This window comes from Dermacentor albipictus, chromosome 7 (genome assembly GCF_038994185.2).
Source record: "Dermacentor albipictus isolate Rhodes 1998 colony chromosome 7, USDA_Dalb.pri_finalv2, whole genome shotgun sequence".
Taxonomy (NCBI): Eukaryota; Metazoa; Arthropoda; class Arachnida; order Ixodida; family Ixodidae; genus Dermacentor; species Dermacentor albipictus.
The window spans coordinates 65,607,795-65,630,666 of record NC_091827.1 but is presented as its reverse complement, the minus strand read 5'-3'; the positions used below and the strand labels follow the sequence as shown (position 1 = coordinate 65,630,666).

Genomic DNA, 22,872 nt, shown 5'->3' with positions numbered 1-22,872 from the left:
GATGTGGGCAAAAGAAACGTCTGGTGGTGGAAAATAACCATAGTGTGTTCAGTTGACCTTGGTGCACTGTATGCATGCCTGAGCCCAGCAATGGACATGAGCATTCATATGCGGCCACAGATAGTGGGAAGTGACCAGACGTTGTGTAGCACGTACTCCAGGGTGCGATAAAGAGTGTAGTGCGTCAAAAACTTGCTGCGAAAATTGTTATGGAAATTGTTGTTGCAGCATGAGTCCACAATATAGCACACCACACGTGGTGTGCCAGAAAGTAAAATGTGCAGAGGCTGCAAAATTGAAGCACAACGAGGGATGAAATGGCGATGGTAATTGATGAGGCCCAGAAATGCCTGTAATCACTTGGTGAAAGATGGACATGGGAAATCTTTACAATAACTTGGACACAAGATGGGACGGGTTGGATGCCAAGCTCGTCTACTCGATGGCCCAGGAAATCAAGAGAAGCAATGCCAAACTCACTCTTCAAGATGTTTACAAGCAGGCCATATTGACGTTCAAACACCTTACGAAGGTCAGATTCGTGTTCCACATCGGAGTGACTGAATATAAGAATGTCGTCTAAATAGACAAAGCAACAAGTCTGGCCACAGAGTACTTGATCGATGAACCACTGAAATGTCTGAGCGACATTACGGAAGCCGAATGGCACGCGCAGAATGGCATTGAAGGCTATGTTAAGGGCAACTATAGTGCTGGCGATGCAAATAAGCCTATTTTTATTGTTTCATTAATAGCTGTGACTAAATCATTAACGTAAATAAGGAACAAAAGTGGTTCAGGACACTGCAGGCAACCCTGATACGAAAAGAGTGCTCGATTTTTTTCCCATTAATTTCACCATATTGCCTGCGATCATTTAAGTAGGCGGAAACCCAGGAAATAAGAAAATCCGGAAGGCCAATAATATGTAGTTTCTAGATTAATTTGTTGTGTGGAATGTGATCTGAAGCCTTACTGTAATCCAAGATCATGTCAGCTTGACCCGTCCTATGTAGAGTGTGAGCCAAAAAATGAACAACGGAAGCCAGCTGTGTAATGATTGAAAAGCCTTTCCTCAAACCTTGTTGCTAAGATGGTAACATGTTGTCGTCTAAATGTTTTGTTATGCTGGTGGCTGGAAATATGCTCAAGATACTTCCAAGAAGAAAGAAATTATAGATATGGGGCAGTAATTTAAAACTGACAACAGGTCTCCCTTTTTAGTATGGGGACTACATGTGCTAATTTCCAATCATGAGGTATGTCAGAGGTCTTTAAGGAAAATTGAAATATAATTACGAGAAACTTCGCTAATGGTTCAGCATAGCGGGGAAGGAAGGCGTTGGTTATACTGTCCGGTCCAAGTGATGACTTTGCCCGTAGTTTCAACAGCATGTTCAACACGCCTTCGTGAGACATGAAATTAACATCAAAAGAATTTGACAAGAGACCAGTGGAGTTATTCATAGATGCAACAGAAAACACACTATGGAATTGAACATTAAATGGTCAGCAACAACCTGCAGATCATCCAGTATTTCATTGCTATCTGAAATCTTATATACTGGTTGCTTGCGCTCCTTAATATAATTCCCAAGCTTCCCAGGATCATCTTTAATCAATTTTGGCAAAGCAGTGTTGTAATTTTTTTGCTTTTTGAACAGCCTCATAGTGCTGTTCAAACTTCATGCAATGCATGTGAAGGAGACCACTGGTTTTTCAAATATTTGACCCTGTGTTTCAGATGCATAACATGCCTATTCATCCAAGGGGTTTATTTGCCTTTTTTTAACTTTAGTGGGTACAAAATGGTCGAGCCAATATAAGCAGATCTTTTTAGACTTCACCCAAAGCAGTAAAGGATCGTCCTCTAAAATTGCAGTGAACTCTATTTGGAGATGATTCAAGATAGTATCATCATCAGCACACATGTAATTTTTTACAGATTTAAAAGCAGTCAAATTCTTTACATGGCCAGTACAAAGTGGAAATGAAACGAAAACCAACAAGTGATAAGAAAACCCGGGTTGCACAGAAACATTATAGTCAACTATGGACCAATCTACAAACACCAGATCGAGCACGGAGCTTGAGTTATTGACAACACGTGTGGCTTCAACAGTCTGCACAAGGTTGTTATCAAAGATAACATCTGCGTTACATGCAGCTTCATGATTGTAAGTGGTTTCAGTTAATTGATAGAAAGTTAGTCACCAACAAGTATAATTTTGTGTTTATTATGTAGAAGCGATTTTGTAAGGCAGTTAAGACATCAGGAGATGAGTCAGGGGGTCTGATTAGTAATAGTTTTGTTGAACTATCCACAACTAGGGGAGGGGGGGGGGAATTCTCTCCTTTGTGTATCAAAAGCACTACTATAGGTGCATTAAGTTCTGTATGTTTGTGTGTGGGCATGAATTTCAATACCGGATAATAATCGGAGGACTGAAAAAGAAAATCGACGCCGAAGACATTGAGGTGGCCTTCGAAATTGAAGCCGAGGCACCATGCATGTTGCAGCTTCACAATATTTTGTCACATTTCTGTAAGTTGTCATCTTCATTATGTTTACTAGTGCACATAAAACATGTGCTCATTTTATTAACCCTGTAAAAGCCCAAATACATTCCTACATCAAGAAGAACTAGAACAACTTGTTCACTATTATTTCTGACCATGAGTACATCTGTACAAAAAAAATATTAAAAAATTGAGCTAGTAAAGCTTAGTGTGGTAATCAGTTTAGTAATTACTGTGTTGAACTGTATACAACTGAAAATTTGATCCAGTGTATTTGAACGCAGCCATATGCTGTTGTTTTCTACGCTTAAGTCCGAGTTTTGGAGATCTGATTCGGAGTGGCACTGATAGTACGTAGGGCCTTGCAAGACTAAATTGCACAATCTCTGCTTCTGCTTCCTGTTTGCAGACATCTTGTGCTGTGAGCACGAGAATCTGATTGGTCAGCGAATTTCAACAGGTGCGTTTTTGCACTATGAAAGATGAGGCATGCATACTAACATTCTTATAATTGTCCAAGTAGATTTCTATTGTCTGTTGAAAACAAGGCTCAAAAGTTGATGCAATATCACTGTATCAGCGGGAGTTTCTGCATCCCAAAGCAAACCTGTAATGGCTCTTTTTACATAACACTCGTTTAATTCTCACCTGCTTTGAAGAAGTTTTCATTAGAATATTCAGGCAATAATCAGTAGCAAAGTATTGTTGTGTTGGGGGTGCCTGGCAGTAGTAAAAGAGCAACCACGTAAATATTGTTGACTGTTGCCCCAGGCCAAGTGCCATGTATTTCTTTGAACTGGGATGTTTGTATGACAGAATGGCTTGCTTGAAAAGTGCTTGGCCATCGCTCTTGCTCTTTCAGATAATCGCTGCGTTTGCCGAAGCAAACAACCAGCTACAGTATAATTAGCTGTGCAGTTGTTATGCATGACGGTCTGCATGTCTGGCAGTGAATTGCCTGGAATGCCATAAGAAGAAAAAAAGAAAAGGTATTTAAAATCTCAGAAATGATTACCAGCAGGGGAGCATTACTGGCCCAAATGTCATGCGGCATGTATTGTTGTCCTGTTGCAGTAAGATCAAAGATCAATCGCAAGTTAAAAACCAGTGTTGGGGTCTTGCCTCAACATGTTTTGCTGTTGTGCACATAAAATGTAATGCGCATTTTTGCCCTGTTGTGGCAGTTGCTAGAACATCATCTGCCACCATGGCTCAGTGGTTATAGCATTCTGCTGCTTAAACACAAGGTTGCATGTTAGATTCCCAGAAGAAATGGCCGCATTTCAATGGGGGTGAAATGCATGAGTGCTTGCACACTTAGATTCACGTGCATGTTAACCCTGAAGGGCTTTTTTTTTTATTATCATACTGGCTCATTCACAACATAGCACACCTTTATAACATGGTTAGAACAGAGAACTATTTTTGCAAATGTTACAGGAAGTCCATTTAAATAAAAACGATTATAGAATGGCAATTGCCATCTAAGTTGCAAAGGGGGCTTGTCGCAAGCCCAAATGTAATGATCACTCGTTAGGAGCCAAGCTTGTCAGGATCCATTAGAGGGTTAAAGAACCCCGGGTGGTCTAAATTAATTCAGAGAGCCTTCCAATATGGCATCCCTCATAGCTGGTGGGTCAGTTTGGGACACTAAACAATAACATTGTTACAGAACAGTGACTACTCCTGACCGAGAGCAAGCTTACGGCTGCTGTCAAAATGACATAACTTTATGAAAGTTTTTTATTCTGGGCAGTGCTATATATGTTCGTGTAACTACAACTGTGTATAGTGTTGCAGCTCAGGTGGCATTCGGGGCATGGAATCCACCGAGCCCATCGACTACTACGTCAGGCTGTAGAAAATGAAGGAAAAGAGTTTATTTAGCTTACTCATACGGCTCCCATTACAGAAGCACACTCCATGCAGGAGCAAGTTAAATGTTACAGTTCACATCAGGACCCTCTCCTCACTCTCGAAAAGTCTCCTCTTTTAATACCGTCGTTTTCCCTAGGCAAGTCGACTAGGGAATGTGAAGACTGTCCAGTAGCAAATCACCCTCGTCGACTCCGTTGCGATACCACGCCCATGCTCACAATAATCTGCAGTAACTCTGCCTCCGAAGAGACTGGTTTGGAATCTGTGGCAAGGAAGAAACCGGCGACACCCCGTTTGTCATTGTCCTCCTTTCTTTTCTTTGCTCAGGCTGCCAGGTTAAGGACGGGGTGAGGGCCTTTCGTGGAACCCTGCAACAGTCTGTGTCCACGCTGCATTGACGTCTGGATAGGCGCTGAGGGATGGGTGGTGATTTGACTTGTATTAGACGTCTAATTAACTGCAACTCCCAAATCATTCTTGTTCCCCTCTTTTTCATTCTTTGCTCAGGCTGACAGGTAAAGCGTGGAGTGAGGGCCTTTTTTGGAACCCGTCAAGAGTTGGTGTGCATGCAGCTTTGACCTCTGGATATGCGCTGATGGATAGCTGGTGATTGGACTTGTGTTAAATGTATAACTTCGCCTTTCAATTCGTTTCCTGGTTCCCTCCTTCTCATTCTTTGCTCATATTTCGAGGTAATGGTAGGGTGAGCACCCTTCGTAGGACCCTTCAGTGGCAGGTGTCCACCCTGCGTTGACATCTGGATAAGACGAGTGGTGGTTTTGATACGGATGGTGGTTTTGATACGTGGCAATCATCCAATTAATACCTTTGTGGTGTTGAGACGTAAGAATGGTATTTTCACACAAAGGGTTTTCAGCAGAAAGCGCTGACATAGACTGAAGGAAAGATGACATGCAGCTGGGCTAGCAACTAACAGTATTGCTTGTTTTAAATCTTTTTACATCATGAGGCATAAGAATTTTAAACATTCATTTGCTAGTGCCGGTTTGCTAGTGCAGCAGCATATTGTCTTCCCCTCTGTCCGTGTCACCACTTTCTGCTGGAAAACCTTTTTGCTGCATGTGAACGAGGAGCTCAGGAAAGCGTTTTCTCATAATCTATTCCTTGCCTCTGTCCACGTAACATTTTCTTCTTTTTCTTTCTTTAATTGGGTTACCAGGACCCCTTCTTAAGTTGTGTAATTGCATGAGGGCTTTCATCTCCACATTCCTTGGCCAATCTCGTGTTGATGGTGGCCCAGTTGTCTTACACCCAAACGCCTACCTATTTTGTTAATAATTGAGCAGTGACATTGACTCTTTATTGCCCTTATCTGCCAAGTCGATCTTGGTGCCTGTAAGTGAGCCATTATGGCGAGGCCATCTGCTCTCGTCGTGAATAATTTGCCAGACCTCCTGACTCGCATAAGCTGGCAGCTTTAGCAGCGGAAGCTCGTGATTGACGGGTTTGCTATGGCTGTTGTCACCTGCTCCATCATACGTTGGGCACGTCATCTGTCCAGGCGAGTTGTGCAGGGCATTGGAGCCGTTCGATAGAGGGCTGGGTAGTATGCTGCTATTTTGCAACTTGGTAAGCGGTTGATCTAAATGAATTATTGGTTTAAACAGAGTTCTAGAAACGATTGCAAGTTTTGCTGTTCATGTTATAGGCTTCTTTTTTTTTTTCGCTTTATAGGTAAAGAGAGGAATTTCAGCTCTCTTAGTAGATTACGATACCAAGAAGCCACTCTTACCGTGAGGGGCTTGGTAAACCACAAAAAGCATAATAGCAAGACTGGCGGCAGTGCCGCCTCGGAAGTTCTTGCACCAGCTTGCTGTAACGTCATGAATTTTGACACCGTATGCTCGGGCCTAATTAAAATTTCATACGTAAATATAAACTGCATTGTGTTCTAGAAGCACCAAAGACTGAACTTGGCCAAGTTTCAGGAACTTTTACTTCGCCAAAACAACCCAAATATTCAAGAACATCTGCAACATCGCACCGACGTACTAGCACTGGGGTTTCGACGCAAAATTCGAACAAATGAAACTTCGAGCTCCATTTTCTCTTCTAGTAATCAACCTCTTGCCATGAAATTAACAAAAGTAGTTTCAAAATAACACTTTGTCAGAATAAACTGATCCACTGTTTTACTTCGAACCGATCAATTCAACAATGTAACTCTCATAACAATGGATGTAGTATCTAAAAACGTACAAATAGCTAGGTTTGTAATATATATATATATATATATATATATATATATATATATATATATATATGTGTGTGTGTGTGTGGAGGGGGATGAGAGGTTAATGGGCGACTCGTGTTGCTAGGAGGACTGACTGCAAACATCACAGTAGTTCTGCGATGACTGCATGCGCCCGACATAACATCTAGTGCCTAATTCCTTACTCCCAATCTGCCACTTCTCAGATGGCGAAAATTAACTTGCAACCTTCCACTACAGAATTTCACGTTGCTTTTGGACGTTAAGATCAATCAGTCAATAAATCACAAATGATAGGGCAGAAATTTCAAACTTTTTCTGCTCACTGTCTAGCTGTATGGAAGGAGCAGTCCAGCATGCCAGGTCCTTTCTGCTTTGATAGCCTAATGGAGCTGCTGTTAAAAGGGCAGAGTTTATCTGTTGTATGGCTTGCGAGGAGTCGACAGGGAAGTAAACTCGCAGCAGCGTGATGGAGCTATGGTTGTCAAAGAACATTGTTGGATACGCTTGCACAATTGAAAAAAATACAGCGAAAGAAAAAAAAAAGGGCATGGACATGTGCATAAAAGTTAAATAACAGAAGTGCTAATATGTTGAAAAAGTGCAGTGGAACGAGGGCATGGACGTGTGCAAAAGGAAAGCAGATAGCGCAAGTACTGATATGCCGACCTTGTTTCACCGAGGTGGCCATTTCTGACGCTGCATCTCGAATTGGCGGGAGGCACGCAAATACATTTGCCATGACTTGTTCATTGCCACATGTGGCGTCGCTGGGGCGTGCACAGCGCTGCGTAAGCACTTCCTGTTTTGCCGGATTGCTCGTGCTATGGGTTTGCATCCATGTCTTTCTTGTGTCGTAGTTTGTCTGTTGTGCAGTTTCACTTGATTGCCTAGCTTTTGGCAATGTTCAGGCAGTTGTATTGTTCACTGCTGGTCATGGTTACTCAGTTATTCATGCCTAAGTTGACATTCTGAAAAAGTTGTAGTATTACCTTTTCTTTTTTTTTTTTTTTCAAAGCTTGGTTCTGATATTCTAGCTGGCTGGGTATGACTGAAGTTGATGAACCTTCATAAATGGCCCTGTTTGAAGGTTGACATTGTCTTCAGGCTTTTTCTTTTTGTTCCTGTCAACTTGAGTCGTGCACCCTTGTAAGCAGTAGGGGAGGGGAACAGCTCAATTTGAAGTCAAGGGGCTGTAGTAACGGCACTTAGCTTATCATAGAACCCTCGGTAGTATGTGGAACTATATGCACCCACAAAAGACAAGTGGGAACAAGTGACTCCCGTTTGACTCTGTATGTGTATAGTTCTGTGCTTGATTTACTGTGACACCTATAAGTGTCAGCTCGCTAAACAGTGTTTTACTGGTAAGTGTTTCACGAGATGAAACAGTCTCGTGAAACAGCTGAGAGGTACTCGGTATAGATTCACATATTTGGCTCGAATCTGCATGCCTCTAGTAATTGTAATGATTGCCTGAAAACAGTATTTTCTATCATATTGTACATGGTTTTATAGTGCACGTTCTTCAGTTGTGGGCCCTAGCTTTCCAGCTTTAAGTTGTCTGCTTACCATGAATACACAAGTTATTGAAGCTACCTGCCGCACATCAAGCTGGTAGTGCTTTATTGCAGCTGTGGTTCTTGTCAGCGCTTCATTGCATAAATTCACTGTGTAACTACCTAGGAAAACTGGTACATTTCGAAGGTGGTCATCCAGCAAAGTTACGCAGTGAAGTTACTCAGCCGCTAACTTTACAGGGGCGCTGGTGTTGAATTATTCCAGAATGTTGGAATACCCTTCTAGGAGCCTTCCAACAATGGTTTTATACTTAAGAGAAAATAGACCCTATAGAAAAGTGCAAAGCTGGCTTTCCTGTGATGCACGATTGCCCGAAGTATGGCAGCAAGCGCATTCTTAACGTGAGGATTACCAGTTACTTGGGCCTTAAATATAAAGAATGCACAAAAGGATGAATGAAGCATTATCCTTGCTTTAATCAACATTTCAGTAATGCGTGAGCCACCACGTTCTGCACCATGTGCATTATGGGAAAACTATCCTGGTGCATTCCTGAAAAGTCAATTGTGACTGGAATGACCATACAAATCTTAATTGCTGACAGGGAGCAGTGTCACTTGAAGCCTGCAAATTGTACTGAGATTTGTGTGAAGAAAGCTGGCACCAGTGTAATTGTTCTATTGAAGAATAGAGTAAAATTGGCCGAACTGTATTTTCTTGTGTGCTAAAATGCAATGTAACTAAGTTAACCACAGAAAACCTAAGCACCATTTTATATAAAGGAAAATTGTAAGACTTAGCTGACCAATGTGCAAATTGAAGCTTTTCATTTGGACAGAACACTATAACAGCGTGAAAGTAAAACTGGACAATTGTACTTTCTATCTATTCTTGCACTGTTATCTTAATTTGTTAATTCTTATTTCTGCCCATGGAGGGTACATCTGCAAAAAAAAAAAATGCTTTTTTGTGCGAACTGAACTGCCCACTACTGAAGTCTCACTTCAGAGTATGGAAAATGCTACTACCTACATTGTATTTGGTTTATTGAGCTTAAATTATGAATTCTGACATATTAAACTCCAGGGGGAGGGGGGGGGTATATCAAAAATATGTTTAGCTTTGTGTGGCGATATTAGCAACTGTTGACAGTAACAGCGGAAATGACAAACTTATAAAAAAATGCAGATGGAGCATTCATGTGCACGCATTCTTTTCATCCCTTGTCATTTGCCTCGTTACCATCGTGTAATAATCGCAACCAACTAAATTTGCCACCTTGCTGCAATACACTTTGCCCATTGCAAATGGGTAGGTATACATGATAGGAAACTGGTACCATGTCTTCACTGCTCGATCCTTACCTACGCTCGCATCATTTTCTCGCTTGCAAAAGCTTTGTCCTCAATAGAAGTGATGCTCTGGATATCTTGAACCACCGGTCAATCACTTTAGCTTGACTTCACTAGACCCTTTTCCTAATCTGCAAGTGTGCTTTTTTGCATCGCACATTTGCACAACTAATGGTGGCACCATGTGTTAGCCAGCACATGCTAGGCGCTAGTAGTCTCTCGTACATGGTTTTGTCACGAGAGTGACGTTGACATTTCACACGCCATAAGACACTTGTCGCAAACTGGGCTTGCATGCACTGTTTGCAAATATGACTGCACCGCATTGCCGTGGTGAACGGCCATTTTCGCCTGCCTTACCGTTTTCGTGGTGCAGTGCACTTATTTTTAGCCTAGCGATTCTTTGTTGTCGTGCCTCACGCCACAGGCAGTGCTGCTCAAACGCTTGCAGCTTCGCCCCTCTCAAACACTTCCTTCTTGGCGCGTTCCCTCCATGGGGCGTGCTTTCTTATCTTGGCTTGGTTAACACTCTTTCTGACTCGGCGCTCATGTCAACACAGGGTCCGTAGGTTAAACTGCGAGTGACACGGCCAATGGAGTCGGCTCTTGGCAGCCAGCCCTTATAGCTGGATAGAATAAGTGCCGCTGCTTTTTTTTTTTTTTCTCCCACACAACAGCCATTTGAACACAGCACAAGTTTAGGGGACACATAAGGAAAATGTTCGATTGGTGTAGTCTGGCATAATCTGATGGATTTGGCATTTCAAAGTTCCGTCTGGCATTTTTTGTTGTGGAGAGTGGTTGATTACTAGAGGCATAGCCTGGAGGTCATGAGTTTGACTTCTGGCCAGTACCACCATATTCCTACGAAGGCAAAAATGCAGGAATGCTTGTCTGTTTATATTCAGCTGCATGTTAAAGAACCTCAGTTGGTCAGAGATTAATCCGGAGCACTTCACTACAATGTTCCTCGTTACCCATTGTGCACTTTCTGGACATTAAACCCCGGAATTTAATTATTAGCAGGCTAAGTGAAGGCTACACAGGGGCATCCTACTGAAACTGATTCAGTATTTCCTGTTGAGCTTCGTTAACAAGGGACATTTCAAAACCGCCTTGCAATGTCCTTTAGTCATTGTTGGAGCAAATAACCATTCCTATTTCCTATCGCTTGGTCATAGGCACGGACCAGGAAGTTTGAGATAATGAATTCAAGGGAATACAAATGTAGTATTAACCAAGACTAGCTCTAGTGACTTTTTTTGGTGTATCTTTACTTGGCTACCTTGTATAAATTCCGTTTGCATTGCTGAGATTGTAAAAAGTGTGGCAAACTCTGGGACAATGTGGGACTTAAAGAAGCTAGTGATGTCTGTAGTAGTTGGACTTGCTTGTCTGACAATTCTCTCCGTTAGTTACACCATGCTTGGGAGGTAACCGCGTCACTTAGCAGTACAGATCCTTCATTTGCAAAGCAAAGTATAAACGCATCGAGGGAGAGAGAGGGGGGGGGGTGACACAGAATAGGCAGCGTATGTCAGTGTCACATTGGCTAATACACTGGCAGGTGCCTGTGGATGTAGAATTGGCAACTAAAAGCTTATCCTCTTCGCTACGAGTGTCCACATATGTGGATACGTTTTCTAAAGTACTTTTAAAGGAAACGTTGCGAGGCATTAAAATTGCACGCTTTTTTAAGCCTGGACCATGGTTTACTCGGCTTACAAAAGAGGATGCTATATCTCGGCTGAGGTGGCCATGGAAAAGAAAGATGGCTGCAAGCACTCTTAAAAAATCTTTGTTTGCTACCATTGTCGACATTTGTGGGCACTCTCTTTAAAGTCAAGTATGCCTCTGAAAAGCGCAAATCGCATGCATTTCTCAGCCTGCAACATGGTTTACCCTGATTCTAAAGGAATCAAAGGAATTTCTAAAGTAATTTTCTATGCAGCGTCCTAGCACTTTGACCCTTCAAGGGCAAGGCACATAAATACCCGAAAGAAATGCTTATTCTTTATCTAAATGTTCAAAATGCACACAAAAGCGCTTTCGACAAAAAGATATTTAGTGGAAACTTTTTCAGTAATAGGGGACCAACACCAGCCAGAACACTGGGAGCGAGCTTTACCCCAAGCCACCTATGCCTTTGTCTGCAACTTGTACAGACAGTACTCGTCGTTAGTGAACCATAGGTGTATTCATTGAATTTGCTTTGCATTACTTGTGTGATACCACTGCAGCCAGAGATCTTGCATCGGTCTGTCTCCTCTGACCGAGCTTTCATACAAAAGCGAGTCACGTGCCAAACTTCTTCCTTGTGCGGTGCTCCTCCTCTAATCCAACAGACAATGCTTGCTGCTTGTGACTCAGTGTTGGCCGATGACATTTAGTGAGAAACTTTGTACTAAATTCGAAAACTCGGCAAGAAAAACATCATCTGGCGTGTTGCCTGTAGGCAACATTTGTTCATAAAGGGTTTAATTCTTGATTCATTCGGCCTCGCACATCCGTCTGCTAGCCTCTTGGTTAGCTCAGATAGTAGAGTGGCTGGCTTGGAAAGGTGTTAGTCTTGAATTTGAACCTCGACCAGAGGTGTCTTTTTTTTTTTAATTCTGAAAATTTTGTGAAACCCGGGGCTTTGTAGTTACTCCCAGGTGGCTGGCAAATGTTGCCTTCCACAAATCCATAAAACATTTCGTAATGGGAGTGAAAAATCATATTGGAATGATTTTTACAAGCGATTGCTGTTTGCAGGCAAACAATATTGTCAGACCTCCTTATAATGAAAAAATTGTGAATGGGTCCATGTGAGAGAAATGCTAACATTGATACTTCCGATGAGCGGGCAAGGAGTCTCCTGCTGATTTCGATGGCCCGTCAGTGGCTTGCTGTGCTGGTACATAGCACACAAACAATGCTAAATTACAAATGTGCTTAGCACCATTGTTGATATGCAAATGTTCAGTCAGTGTCATCACTCTTACCTGTACATTGGCTTGTCAGCTGGGGGGTCAGTGAAGCCAAGGCTGTTTGCTAAAATATGCACACATGTCCAGAATGAGCAGTTTGAAGTTGCTTTGCTGAGCATTTGAGATTTTCGCTGCCAGAATACACATTTTGAGGTTAGAGCGAACAGATGTTCTTTTTGCTGTAAGCCATATAGTTCTTCCATAGTTGCATATAGTCTGTTCTAAGCAATATAGTGCCATTTTCGGCATCAGTATAGTACTAAAATACTAATTGAAGTGGGGCACGACCAACAGAATTTCGTTTGCTTCATTATGTCAATATTTGCTATTTTGAGGTTCGACTATTATTAAAACAATTTCTGTGGCCGTAACTGCTGCGTAAGTGCAGTGAACCCAGATTCCAATGGCACATTCTGTTGCAGCACTTTGTGCAGGAGTTGCAGAAGTGCAACGGCCGAGACCCCAGCCCCTTAGCCGATCTTGGGGTCCGTAGAATGTGTAGCTGGCGTCCACATCCAGTGAGCCAAGGCTTCTCGCCACGCTTGCACCGGCTTCTTTGGTTCAGCCAGTAAGACTGCGCTCCTCGGGGATAGTTTTTGTGGGGATCGGAGTGGGAATGTCGTACCCAAGTAGCCATTGTTGCCCCCGGCTGCATACATCTAAATGCAGTTTATTGTCGCCTACTTCATGTCACTGCTCTAGCAGCACAGCAGTTAAGGCCGACATCCCCTTCAGGTACCACTGAAATCTGGTAATTGAAAATTTCGTACGACTGCATTTCTCGTATCTTCAGATTCATTAAACATTTTTTTATCGCAGGAAAATGATGGAAACTGTACCAAATTTCTCAAACTTTCCAGAAATGCAACATGCAGGCAGCCACGTTTTGAGCAAGACTGTTGAAGCAGCTTTAAATAAAAACTAGTACCATAGGTGGTGTCCAAAACCCCACGTCTGTGACATGTTTCTGGCTTCGGTGTCTCTTCTGCTGCATCCAACCAGCAAAAGCATAGCCTTTAAGATCTGCATTTTAAATCCAGAGGGCACCACCTATGCTTTTACGATGAATATTGCCATCTAGTGTCAAGAATGGCAACTAGGTGCAAGCCGACGGGCATGCTAGTCATCAATTCACGCTGCACATTATCTCTCCTTATGATGACAGCAGTAGAGAAGGGGTTAAAAGCGTATTGCAGCAGAACAGAGTAAGGGTTTTTCTGCTAATTTTGTCCAAGTTTATCTTGGTGCGTATAATTGTGCACACAGCTCCTGAAGGGGATATACGTCCATTGTTGGGCCACGTTGGCTGTACAATAGACAACACTGGTCTAACAATGGTGCTACTTTGGAGTCATGAACTGCTGACACAAGACTTTATTCTTAAGATCAGATTGGCTAAAGAAGTAGTCGCAAAACAATTTTGACTTGCCAGTAGTTTGTGCCAAATGAGCATTCGAACTCTCTAAAACTTTAAGAAAGAAAATGCTGGCAAGGGACAGAGAACTCCAAGTAATTTATTACAATACTTGTTTCCAAAAGCCAATTTTGGCTTCGTACCCACGGATCGATGCATCGTGATGTCATGGTACTCTCAATACATTGGCTCGCATCATTCCTGCGATTGGTGCGGCCACCACACATAGGTGCAGCCAGATGCACAAAGCACTCTTACTTACATCATTAATAGTTAGGGGTTTGGTAATATTCGAAACTCTTGAATAACAAACGAAATACTTTCCTGCTGGATTCAGTCTGCGAATGGATAGTCACTGTTAAGACAAATATTTTTTGGGGATAGGTAGTTTTCGAATGCTTCAGAATCATCAATTGTGCTCAGTCAAACACAAAATAGGAGCAAAAGTACATTAAATTTCATCCCCTCGGCTATAGTAGGCATAAAAAATGAGTAAGAAGTTATGAGCGGGCTACGTCTCAGGGAGACATACTTTACTGGTTGGACCATGATCATTTGCATTCCCTGAAAAGTCCTGGGCATGCAAACAAACTACATATGTTCCTAATGCTCCATTATTGCTTTTGATAAGCAAAGCTTCATAATGCGCAATGTAATAACAGAAAGCTGGTAACATTATTAATACTATGATGTGAACATTGTTTTATAGTACTGGTTGAAGTAACTGTTCATTATTCGTGAAGTATTCGATTTAATTTGATTTGCTTCTTGCACTATTCAATTTTTATCAGATTTGGTCTCAAAAAATTATTTGCACACGCATATTATTAGCAGCTCAATCATACCTAGCTTTATGGCTACAAAACAATGGTAGATTTTACTGTGTTATGGAGTCATGATGCCACGTACAGCATTTTGAAACTAACTTTTAGCATCAAATTAAAATATGCTTCTCAAGCTCCAAACTTCATCATTGTTGTCATCCCCTTGTGTGCAAAAAATGTCTGGTGGACTTGGTACAACTTTGAAACTATGTATCAGTACGCTAAGCTAACGTTGGATAAGCATTGCGACGAGGAATTAAAATAGACACAGTGAGCTCCTGTGCGTCTACCTTACTCTGTACTTGTCTACTTTTGTGCGGTTTTCAATGTGAATATGCACAAGTTGGCCCATGTTTCCCATTTACTGCGAGTTTATATTCAGTTATGTGCATGTCTGAGAAATCTAGGAAAAAAATTGCTGCACTCGGAACTTGACAGAGTCATTATTTCTGCACATTCTAACATGAGTAGAAAGTGTTGAAGCACACAAATTTCGGGGGGGGAAAAACACACATTGCAATTATGTGTGTGTGCCAGTCAAAATGCACCATTACACCTTTCACTCTCCCCACTTAAACTGGGGGAGGAGGACTCTTTAGCTCTTTCGTTACTGTGCCTGTAGAGGTCGATCAATTTGATCGACAGTTTTTCTACGCATCGTTATACATTTATTTTGAAATTGCTTTTAGCAACATAATGCGCTGTCTGAGATGATGACTGAACTTTAGGTGTTTGTCAGATCTGACAATTCTTGGCAGATTGGGGAGTCTGGAGTCTGAATAATAAAAACTCCACAGGAGTTATTGTCAAGATTAGCCTCCAGTGCTCCTGGCACTTCTTCAATAAACAGACTCCACATTTATGCTTCATTCTATCCAGCAAGATAATTTTTTTTTAATGACACCAGCAACGAAGACGCAGAAGCTTCTCTGGAGTTGTAATTTTCTTGATCAGACATATAGGCTGCTTTAACAATGTCTCAAAAAATAGTAGATGCTCATGATTGCGTGTAATTTTAATAGCTGTCTTCGAGTACTGTCAAGTGCAACTTTGTCAAGTAATATCAAGTACAACTATGGCTAGTATTCACGCCAACAAATCGTTACAATTTTTTTGCGTGATCTGACTTAGAAAAATTGGGAACTAGGAACCAGGCGCATATTTTGTGAACCAGGTGCTTCTCTGAAGTTTCACATTGTCTTAGCAATTATTACTGCTATACATCCACTCAAAGCACGAGTGATGGGGCTCTAATTTTGTGTATCACAGTATATGTTACGCCTACTATGTCTTGAAATAAAATGTTAAAACATGAAAGCACTGAAAATGAGCGCATTTCTCACGGTAATGAAAGAGGTAAGATGGTGTACAGAATAAGCTAAGGGAAGTCAAATCGCCCAAAACAAAAGAAAAAAAAAGGAGGGAAAGGGGGGTTCAGTTGTGATAGAAAGGTGGAACAGGTTGGGTTGCTGCTGTTGTGTTCTTCCAAAAAACGTGGACAAGTTGGAAAGAAACCAGCAGCTGTAGTACCTCTCCTCCTCCCCCCTTTCTTTTGCTATCTCACAAGTAAACACAATAAAAAGTTAGATTATTAACTCTCATCATCACCACAACGTGGCAATATATATAAAACTTATATATCGTATCAAATGCTGAACACATTCGTAAGTTGTACTGTGGACCTATTTTGTAAATGATATAATTACCTATCTTGTGTGCGTGTGTGTGTGGGTGGGTGTGTGGGTGTGTGTGTGGGTGTGTGTGTGTGTGTGTGTGTGTGTGTGTGTGTGTGTGTGTGTGTGTGTGTGTGTGTGTGTGTGTGTGTGTGTGTGTGTGTGTGTGTGCTAGCAAGGCTTGAAGCTTAGAGAATGACCTCCAATAAGGCACTGAAGTATTCTTTTATCAGTACTAGTCTTACCACACGTTCGCATTTGTCTGGAGTGGAAGTATGCAACAATGAAGTACTATGTGAAGGTACACAATATTTTATAGAATGTTGAAAGAGTACTGTGACCATAAGTGAATAATGCTCAGGGTTCGGTGTTACGTGAAGCATTTTGCTGGTTGCTGGCTGTTCAGTGTTGCTTGCAGTTCCACAAAGCATTCCCCGATGTGCCAACATTTTTGTGTAAGGCAAACAGTTGTATAACAAGAGCGTGTGTGCGACGACAGCAGCAAGAAATTTATTGCGGTGATAATAGTGTGACAGCGACTGCATGATTGTTACTCCAGTCATTCTATTAGTTTGACATGCCAGTTGTTTAGGTCTGCATATGTACTGGGCAGGTGTAAGAAGAAGAAAACGCAGATTGTGACATCATCTGGCGACTAAATGTGATACAGTTGTACATACCTATCTCTGTCATGTGGTCTATGTTAGAACAATGATAGCATTTGCATTCTGGCAAAGAAATGTTAAGACCAGTTCAACCTGGGCCCCATCATGAAGGTTGTGCAACGTCAGACAGAATCTGTGTTGCATTAGCTCCTACAAGGGGAAGGACTGGGGAATGTGGGCCGATCCGGAAATCGGTGCTTTCTAATACAGTATCTCAAAGCACTAGCTGTCGCAAGAAAGTAATGTGAGAAGTTGGCGCATGGCGCTTGCGCCAATTGTCTTGGAACCCTAGTTGGTCGTCACACAAGAGAAGTGCGCATGCGATTGTGACCTAATGATTAGAACGTCGGGCCGTGGTGCAGGAAGATAGATGCTCACTATCGCCCTCGATCACAAAAGGGAAAAATTTTCATCTACTAGAATGTAGCACGAAGCTACAAAGGAAACCCACTTGGGTTCCTCAAAAAGAAAGCTTCGCATTTGAGGAAAAATTGGTCCTGATTCTGCAGAACTGATTTGCCACCTTCGGTCACACATTTCTTTTCATCGACGAAGGCCGAAACTAGGTAAAAGAGGAACCTATCTCCCGCAGAGTGCCTGGAATAAGGCACAGGATGCTTCGCATTAAAGCGGCAGACACAGGAAGGAGGGGGGATGCTATTTGGTGCTTTGTAAAGGAAATAATTTTTTGTCTTTTTTGCTTCACTTTTCGTGCGCAGGCTGCCACTGTCATGCCGGCTATACAGAAAATTGCGACTCTGAGTATGCATCTGAATAGACAACGTTAAGCGGTTACAGGACGGGCAGGCTGCGTTAACGACCACCACTTCCCTGTTTCCTGCAAAATCTCAAAATATGTGTATGCATGTACTCAATGGCTGGCGTTTATGGGCCGTAGCACCTGTTCTAACATCATCACTGATGTCACATAGGACAGGGAAAAAATTTTTTTTCAAAGTGACAGGGGAGAGCAAGCGATCTATTGTGCAAGGTAGTAGGTTCCTTTCTGCATGCAGTGAAATTTTGGCTGGCATGTTTGTGGCAATATTGTCGGGAAAAAGAAGCATTTACTCATTGTTTTCAAAAAGTGTCCCATTGCTCCATTAACTGCTCATTGTTCTGAATAATTGCAAGAGTGTAATGCTCCCGTCTGTCTAAAGCAAAAAGAAAAACATTCCCAAATAAAATATTGATTCTCCCATTCCAGAGCCCATACAGGTCCCCCTGTGTGAGAGGTACCTATATAGGACCCGTATTGGCCCTGAAATGTTGTGGAGAGGGACCCGTTTCAGCTCTGAAACGTCAGATTCAATGTGCTATATTATTCGGTGAGTGTTAAGCTCCATTGAACACTGCAATAAGTGCTTCCGTTTGTCTCTCGCCTTTTTGTGCGTTATGCTACTGTCAGTTGTTTCTGCCTTATAACAGGCATTGCTGTGAAATGCGAGCCACATCTAGAGTGCTTTGGATGGTAGTCAAGGGCATCTCCTATTCATGGGTGCTGCCATTCCATGAGCCAGTACAGCATGCTGGTTACAACAGTAACTCGACTCGCTCATGACCCCCCCCCCCCTATGTGCAGGGGTCCGTCGTCCAAGCGGCGGCTCTTCACCAGTGGGAAGATGGGTGCCTTCCTGGACAAGCCCAAGGTGGAGAAGCACACAGAGGGGGGCCAAGGCAATGGACTGCGATACGCTCTGGCCAGCATGCAGGGCTGGCGCGTCGAGATGGAGGACGCCCACTGCGCCATGGTGGGCCTGCCCTGCGGCCTGGACCGCTGGAGCTTCTTTGCAGTCTTCGACGGGCACGCGGGCGCCCGTGTGTCGGCCCACTGCGCCCAGAACCTGCTGGATGCCATCATCCAGACGGATGAGTTTGCCCAGACCGTGGCCTCCACCTCAGACGTTGGAGAGGTGAGTGTAGCAGCAGCAGCAGGGACAGAGTGCTCAACTCTGCCATGTTGATGGCTAGAGCCGGAGATGCCGGATATGACTGAGCCACCATGATAGCCGACCAGGGATGAAAAGATAGTAAATTTGACGCTGTGACAAAATTGCACGTGTCCAGAATAAGCACCCCTAGTCTGCTTCAGATGTATTGACAATCTGTGGTTTTCAATCTGATTAGACAAGCAGCTTGCGTTGCACTTTACGCATGCCATTAATAAAAGTGCTTATGTGACATTTTTCTATGTTTAACCTTTTGCTTTAAATGAAGGTCTTGCACCTAGATACACCAGAGAAAATACTGGCAAGCCTCGAAGTGCCCTAAATATTTTAGTGTAATAGCTTTTCTACAACTTTCAGTTTCGTTTTTCAGGAGGTGTACGTGTCGTGACACTACAATGCGGAAGGTGGTCACGTGCGAACAAGACATTGTGACATTTTGGCACTTCCTCTAGCTCACTCAGCTCTCTGGCATACTGCTACATCAAGCCGCGTAGTGCATCCTTGTGGTGGGCACAGTTGTGCACACTGCACCTTAAGGGGACAAACAAATTCTCCTCCCTAGACCTTGCTCCCGGCTGTGAAGTTAAAACCCCATTGCTCAGAAACTCACGGGATGTCCTTTGGGCTTGGCATCATTTACAGAAAGTCTAAGGGCACTGTAAGAATGGCCTCAGCCAGTGGTCATTGCCAATTGGTGCTAATGAATAAGACAATCCCTGCAGTTTGTGCACATAATTAAGGGTAAAGAATGAACAATATTTGTGTGCTGTAGGCTAATTTAGAGATTCAAGCTGGTGTCAAAGATCTGTCTCTGGAAAACTGTCCTCTAGAGAAACTGACCGGCATTTGCATTCGTATCTTTTGAAGTTCTGCAGTTAACTGGACACAAGTTTATTTTGCAATAAAATTGTAAAATGTGCATCAATGCTAGACTGATGGGCAGTGTTCTTGGTACGAGACAAGTTTCTTACTGGTCTTCTTTCCTGTGCATCACGAAAATTGTTTCCCAAATCACCACTTTTTTCTTTCTTGTGCTTTCCTGTGGGTTCCCGAGGGCGGGGAGGAGCTGGCGGAGCGGGTGGCCACCGGCATCCGCCGGGGCTTTCTCTGCCTCGATGACCAGATGCGCGCTTTACCCGAGGTGGCCTCGGGGGAGGACAAGAGCGGCTCGACGGCCGTCTGTGCTCTCATCTCGCCCAGCCACGTCTACTTCGCCAACTGTGGTGACTCGCGCGCCCTCCTGTGCCGGAACGGCCAACCGGCCTTCACGACCCGTGACCACAAGCCAATCAATCCCGGGGAGAAGGAGCGCATCCAACGGGCTGGCGGGTCTGTTATGATTCAGCGGGTCAATGGCTCCTTGGCGGTCTCGCGAGCCTTGGGAGACTTTGAGTACAAACAGGTGGGTCCTTGTTTACATACTCATTGAGGTAGCATTAGGTTCAGTTTCACACCATATTTTATGTGAGCATTGTTTGCTGGTGTCATTTACAATGAAACTGAAGCAGGCGATTGCGATGAAAAAATTTTATGATTTCGCTACAACGAAACAGTGGTGCCAACTCACAGCTGTGGCAAGCACACGGTGTTCAACATCGCCGTAGTTTTGTATGCTCTGGTCGAACTCAAGTGACACCTGTAACCTGTTGTCTCCAGCTATTCCGTAAATTGCATACATATGTAAACAAGCTATAACTCTGATATCCCTCGTGTCGCAACCGGAGATCTTGTGCAACACGCAGGTGGCTGGAAGGGGCCCCTGCGAGCAGTTGGTGTCACCAGAGCCTGAAGTGACGGTACAGGCGCGGGACACGTCGTCAGATGAGTTCCTGGTGCTCGCGTGCGACGGCATCTGGGACGTGATGAGCAACGAAGAGCTGTGCCACTTTGTACACCACCAGCTCTGCATCTCGCACAACCTTGAAGAGCTCTGCGCTGCCGTCATTGACATCTGCCTCTACCGGGTACGTCCTGTGCTGAGCTGTTTTAAATGCGAAGCATTTCTTAGCGAACATTTGCCACTTTGAGAGTATCTGTCTAACCACCTACTTCTTGGTGCTCTCATAGTTGTTTCGTTAACTTCGTGTGTACCGAAATTGGCATAGTATGACAAGAGTGCAGGACAAACATAACTGAGGTCATGACATGAATATCATGACATGTGTGTCATGTATGTCATGAAACAGCCGCCTACATCCCGGTGCTCTCACGGTCGTTTCGTTAACTTGGTACGTACCAAAATTGTCATAGTATGACAATGTATGATAAATATTAATTATGAATATATGATGTGTATGATGAACATAAATGATAGGTCATGACATGCATGTCTTGTAGGTCATGAAACAGCCACCTAATTCTTGGTATGTACCAAAATTTGCATAGTATGACAAGAGTGTATGTCAAACATAAATGATAGGTCATGACATGCGTGTTATGTAGGTCGTGATTCTCTCATAGGGTGTGGGATCTGCTGTTTTTTCCTTTTTTGGTCTTGGCTTCTCTTTCTCAAAGGGCATGTGTGCCTGGATGTCTGCTTTTGTTGTCAAAGCCACTTCCTCAAAAGCGTAAATAAGCACGGAGTTCTCTGTTTATTGCATGTAGACAGACAATGTAGAAGTATTTTAGTAAAAAAGGGAAAACAATGCCATTCTACACTTGCTGTCAACTTTCTGTGGCTATGAAGGGAAAGCTGTGGGCGTGTGACTGCTGCATGTGTGTTACAGCGCCAAGTAGTCCAGCAGTGTTTGACAGTGCTTTTGGGTGCTCGGAACAGACGCTGAATCGATGCAGCTTCCACGTGTGACAGTTTCATGTTTCCCCAGGCGCGAAAGGGAAAAGCCACAAAATGACTAAACCTTTACACTCAGTGGTGTGCTCTGTCTTATTGAACTGTTGCTAATAAGGTGTTTGTTTTCTCTTCTCCAGCCTAAACTTGCGTGAATAAAAATGTGGGACTCTCTTTTTTTTTTCAGAAGTGTTCTCACTTGTGTGTGCTTTGCCTCCATAGCCTTCCCTTCACAGCTACAGAAAGTTGTCTGCGAGTATAGAAGATATTGGTAGCACGCACTAATACAGTAGACATCCATTAATTCGACTCTGGTTAATTCGATCTCGACGGAAGGTCCTGGCCGGCACTTATGCATTTCTACAGGCCTAAACTTTCATTATTTTGATCCTAAAGTTGGCCTTCGCCAGATATTTCAAACTGGACCAGTCAGTATCTGTGCACGTGACCCCTATCGTGACCCGAATAGCCACCCCTTTATTGGCAGCATGTCTCGGTGAAGTTTAGAGCACAGCGAATGCGTTCAACACTTGTCATCTTCTGCCGAAAGCACCCGTTTTCTGCCTACCCTAGGAAGATTCTTAAGCTCTAACGGTGGCTCACAATGTCTATTTACTGTATTTAGTCTATTGTAACGTGTGACTTTTTTTTTTCCAAGAAAATTGGGCCGGAAATTTCCAGGACGGTGCTCTCTAAAACGAAATCAAAACTGTGTTTGCAGCTTTCGCATGCTTCACCGCACAATCTGGCTGTATTGCGGCGAAGCTGACTAGAAAATCGGTTGCCATTGGGTCGTTCCTTATTTTTCTTAGTAAAAAATCAGGTGCATGTTAGATTTCTACTTTGTTTGGGAGCTCTAATGTCTTTTCTACATTAGTTCTTTAGTTTCAGCAGATAAAAAGTGGGCATGCATTTGATTTGGGGGCTTCTTAGAATCAGCCAAATACTGTGTAATGAGTTGGTGTGTTTTGGCTTTTTTTTTTTCTGCATCTTGCTTAATTTGACCCTCCAGATTATTCTGTGCATTTCGTCGGTCCTGCCAGAGCCAAATTAACAGAAGTCGACTGTATGTCAATTAACTTTGCA

At 43.1% G+C, this 22,872-nt stretch overlaps 1 protein-coding gene across 3 annotated transcripts in view; it reads left to right on the top strand.

The window, feature by feature from the left end:
• The window catches only part of alph (protein phosphatase alphabet), a 34,605-nt gene that overhangs the window by 5,117 nt on the left and 6,616 nt on the right, over positions 1–22,872 (top strand). Inside the window, exons 2-5 of one of the 3 annotated variants that reach the window (XM_065455900.1) lie at positions 18,257–18,377; positions 18,632–18,962; positions 20,053–20,400; positions 20,741–20,962. In XM_065455900.1, coding sequence (XP_065311972.1) covers positions 18,316–18,377; positions 18,632–18,962; positions 20,053–20,400; positions 20,741–20,962 — 963 coding nt within the window. In that variant the 5' untranslated portion in view covers positions 18,257–18,315. Of the gene's footprint in view, positions 1–12,929; positions 13,042–18,256; positions 18,378–18,631; positions 18,963–20,052; positions 20,401–20,740; positions 20,963–22,872 lie in introns of those variants that run through there. The other 2 variants (XM_065455899.1, XM_065455901.1) reach the window with 2 other exon arrangements.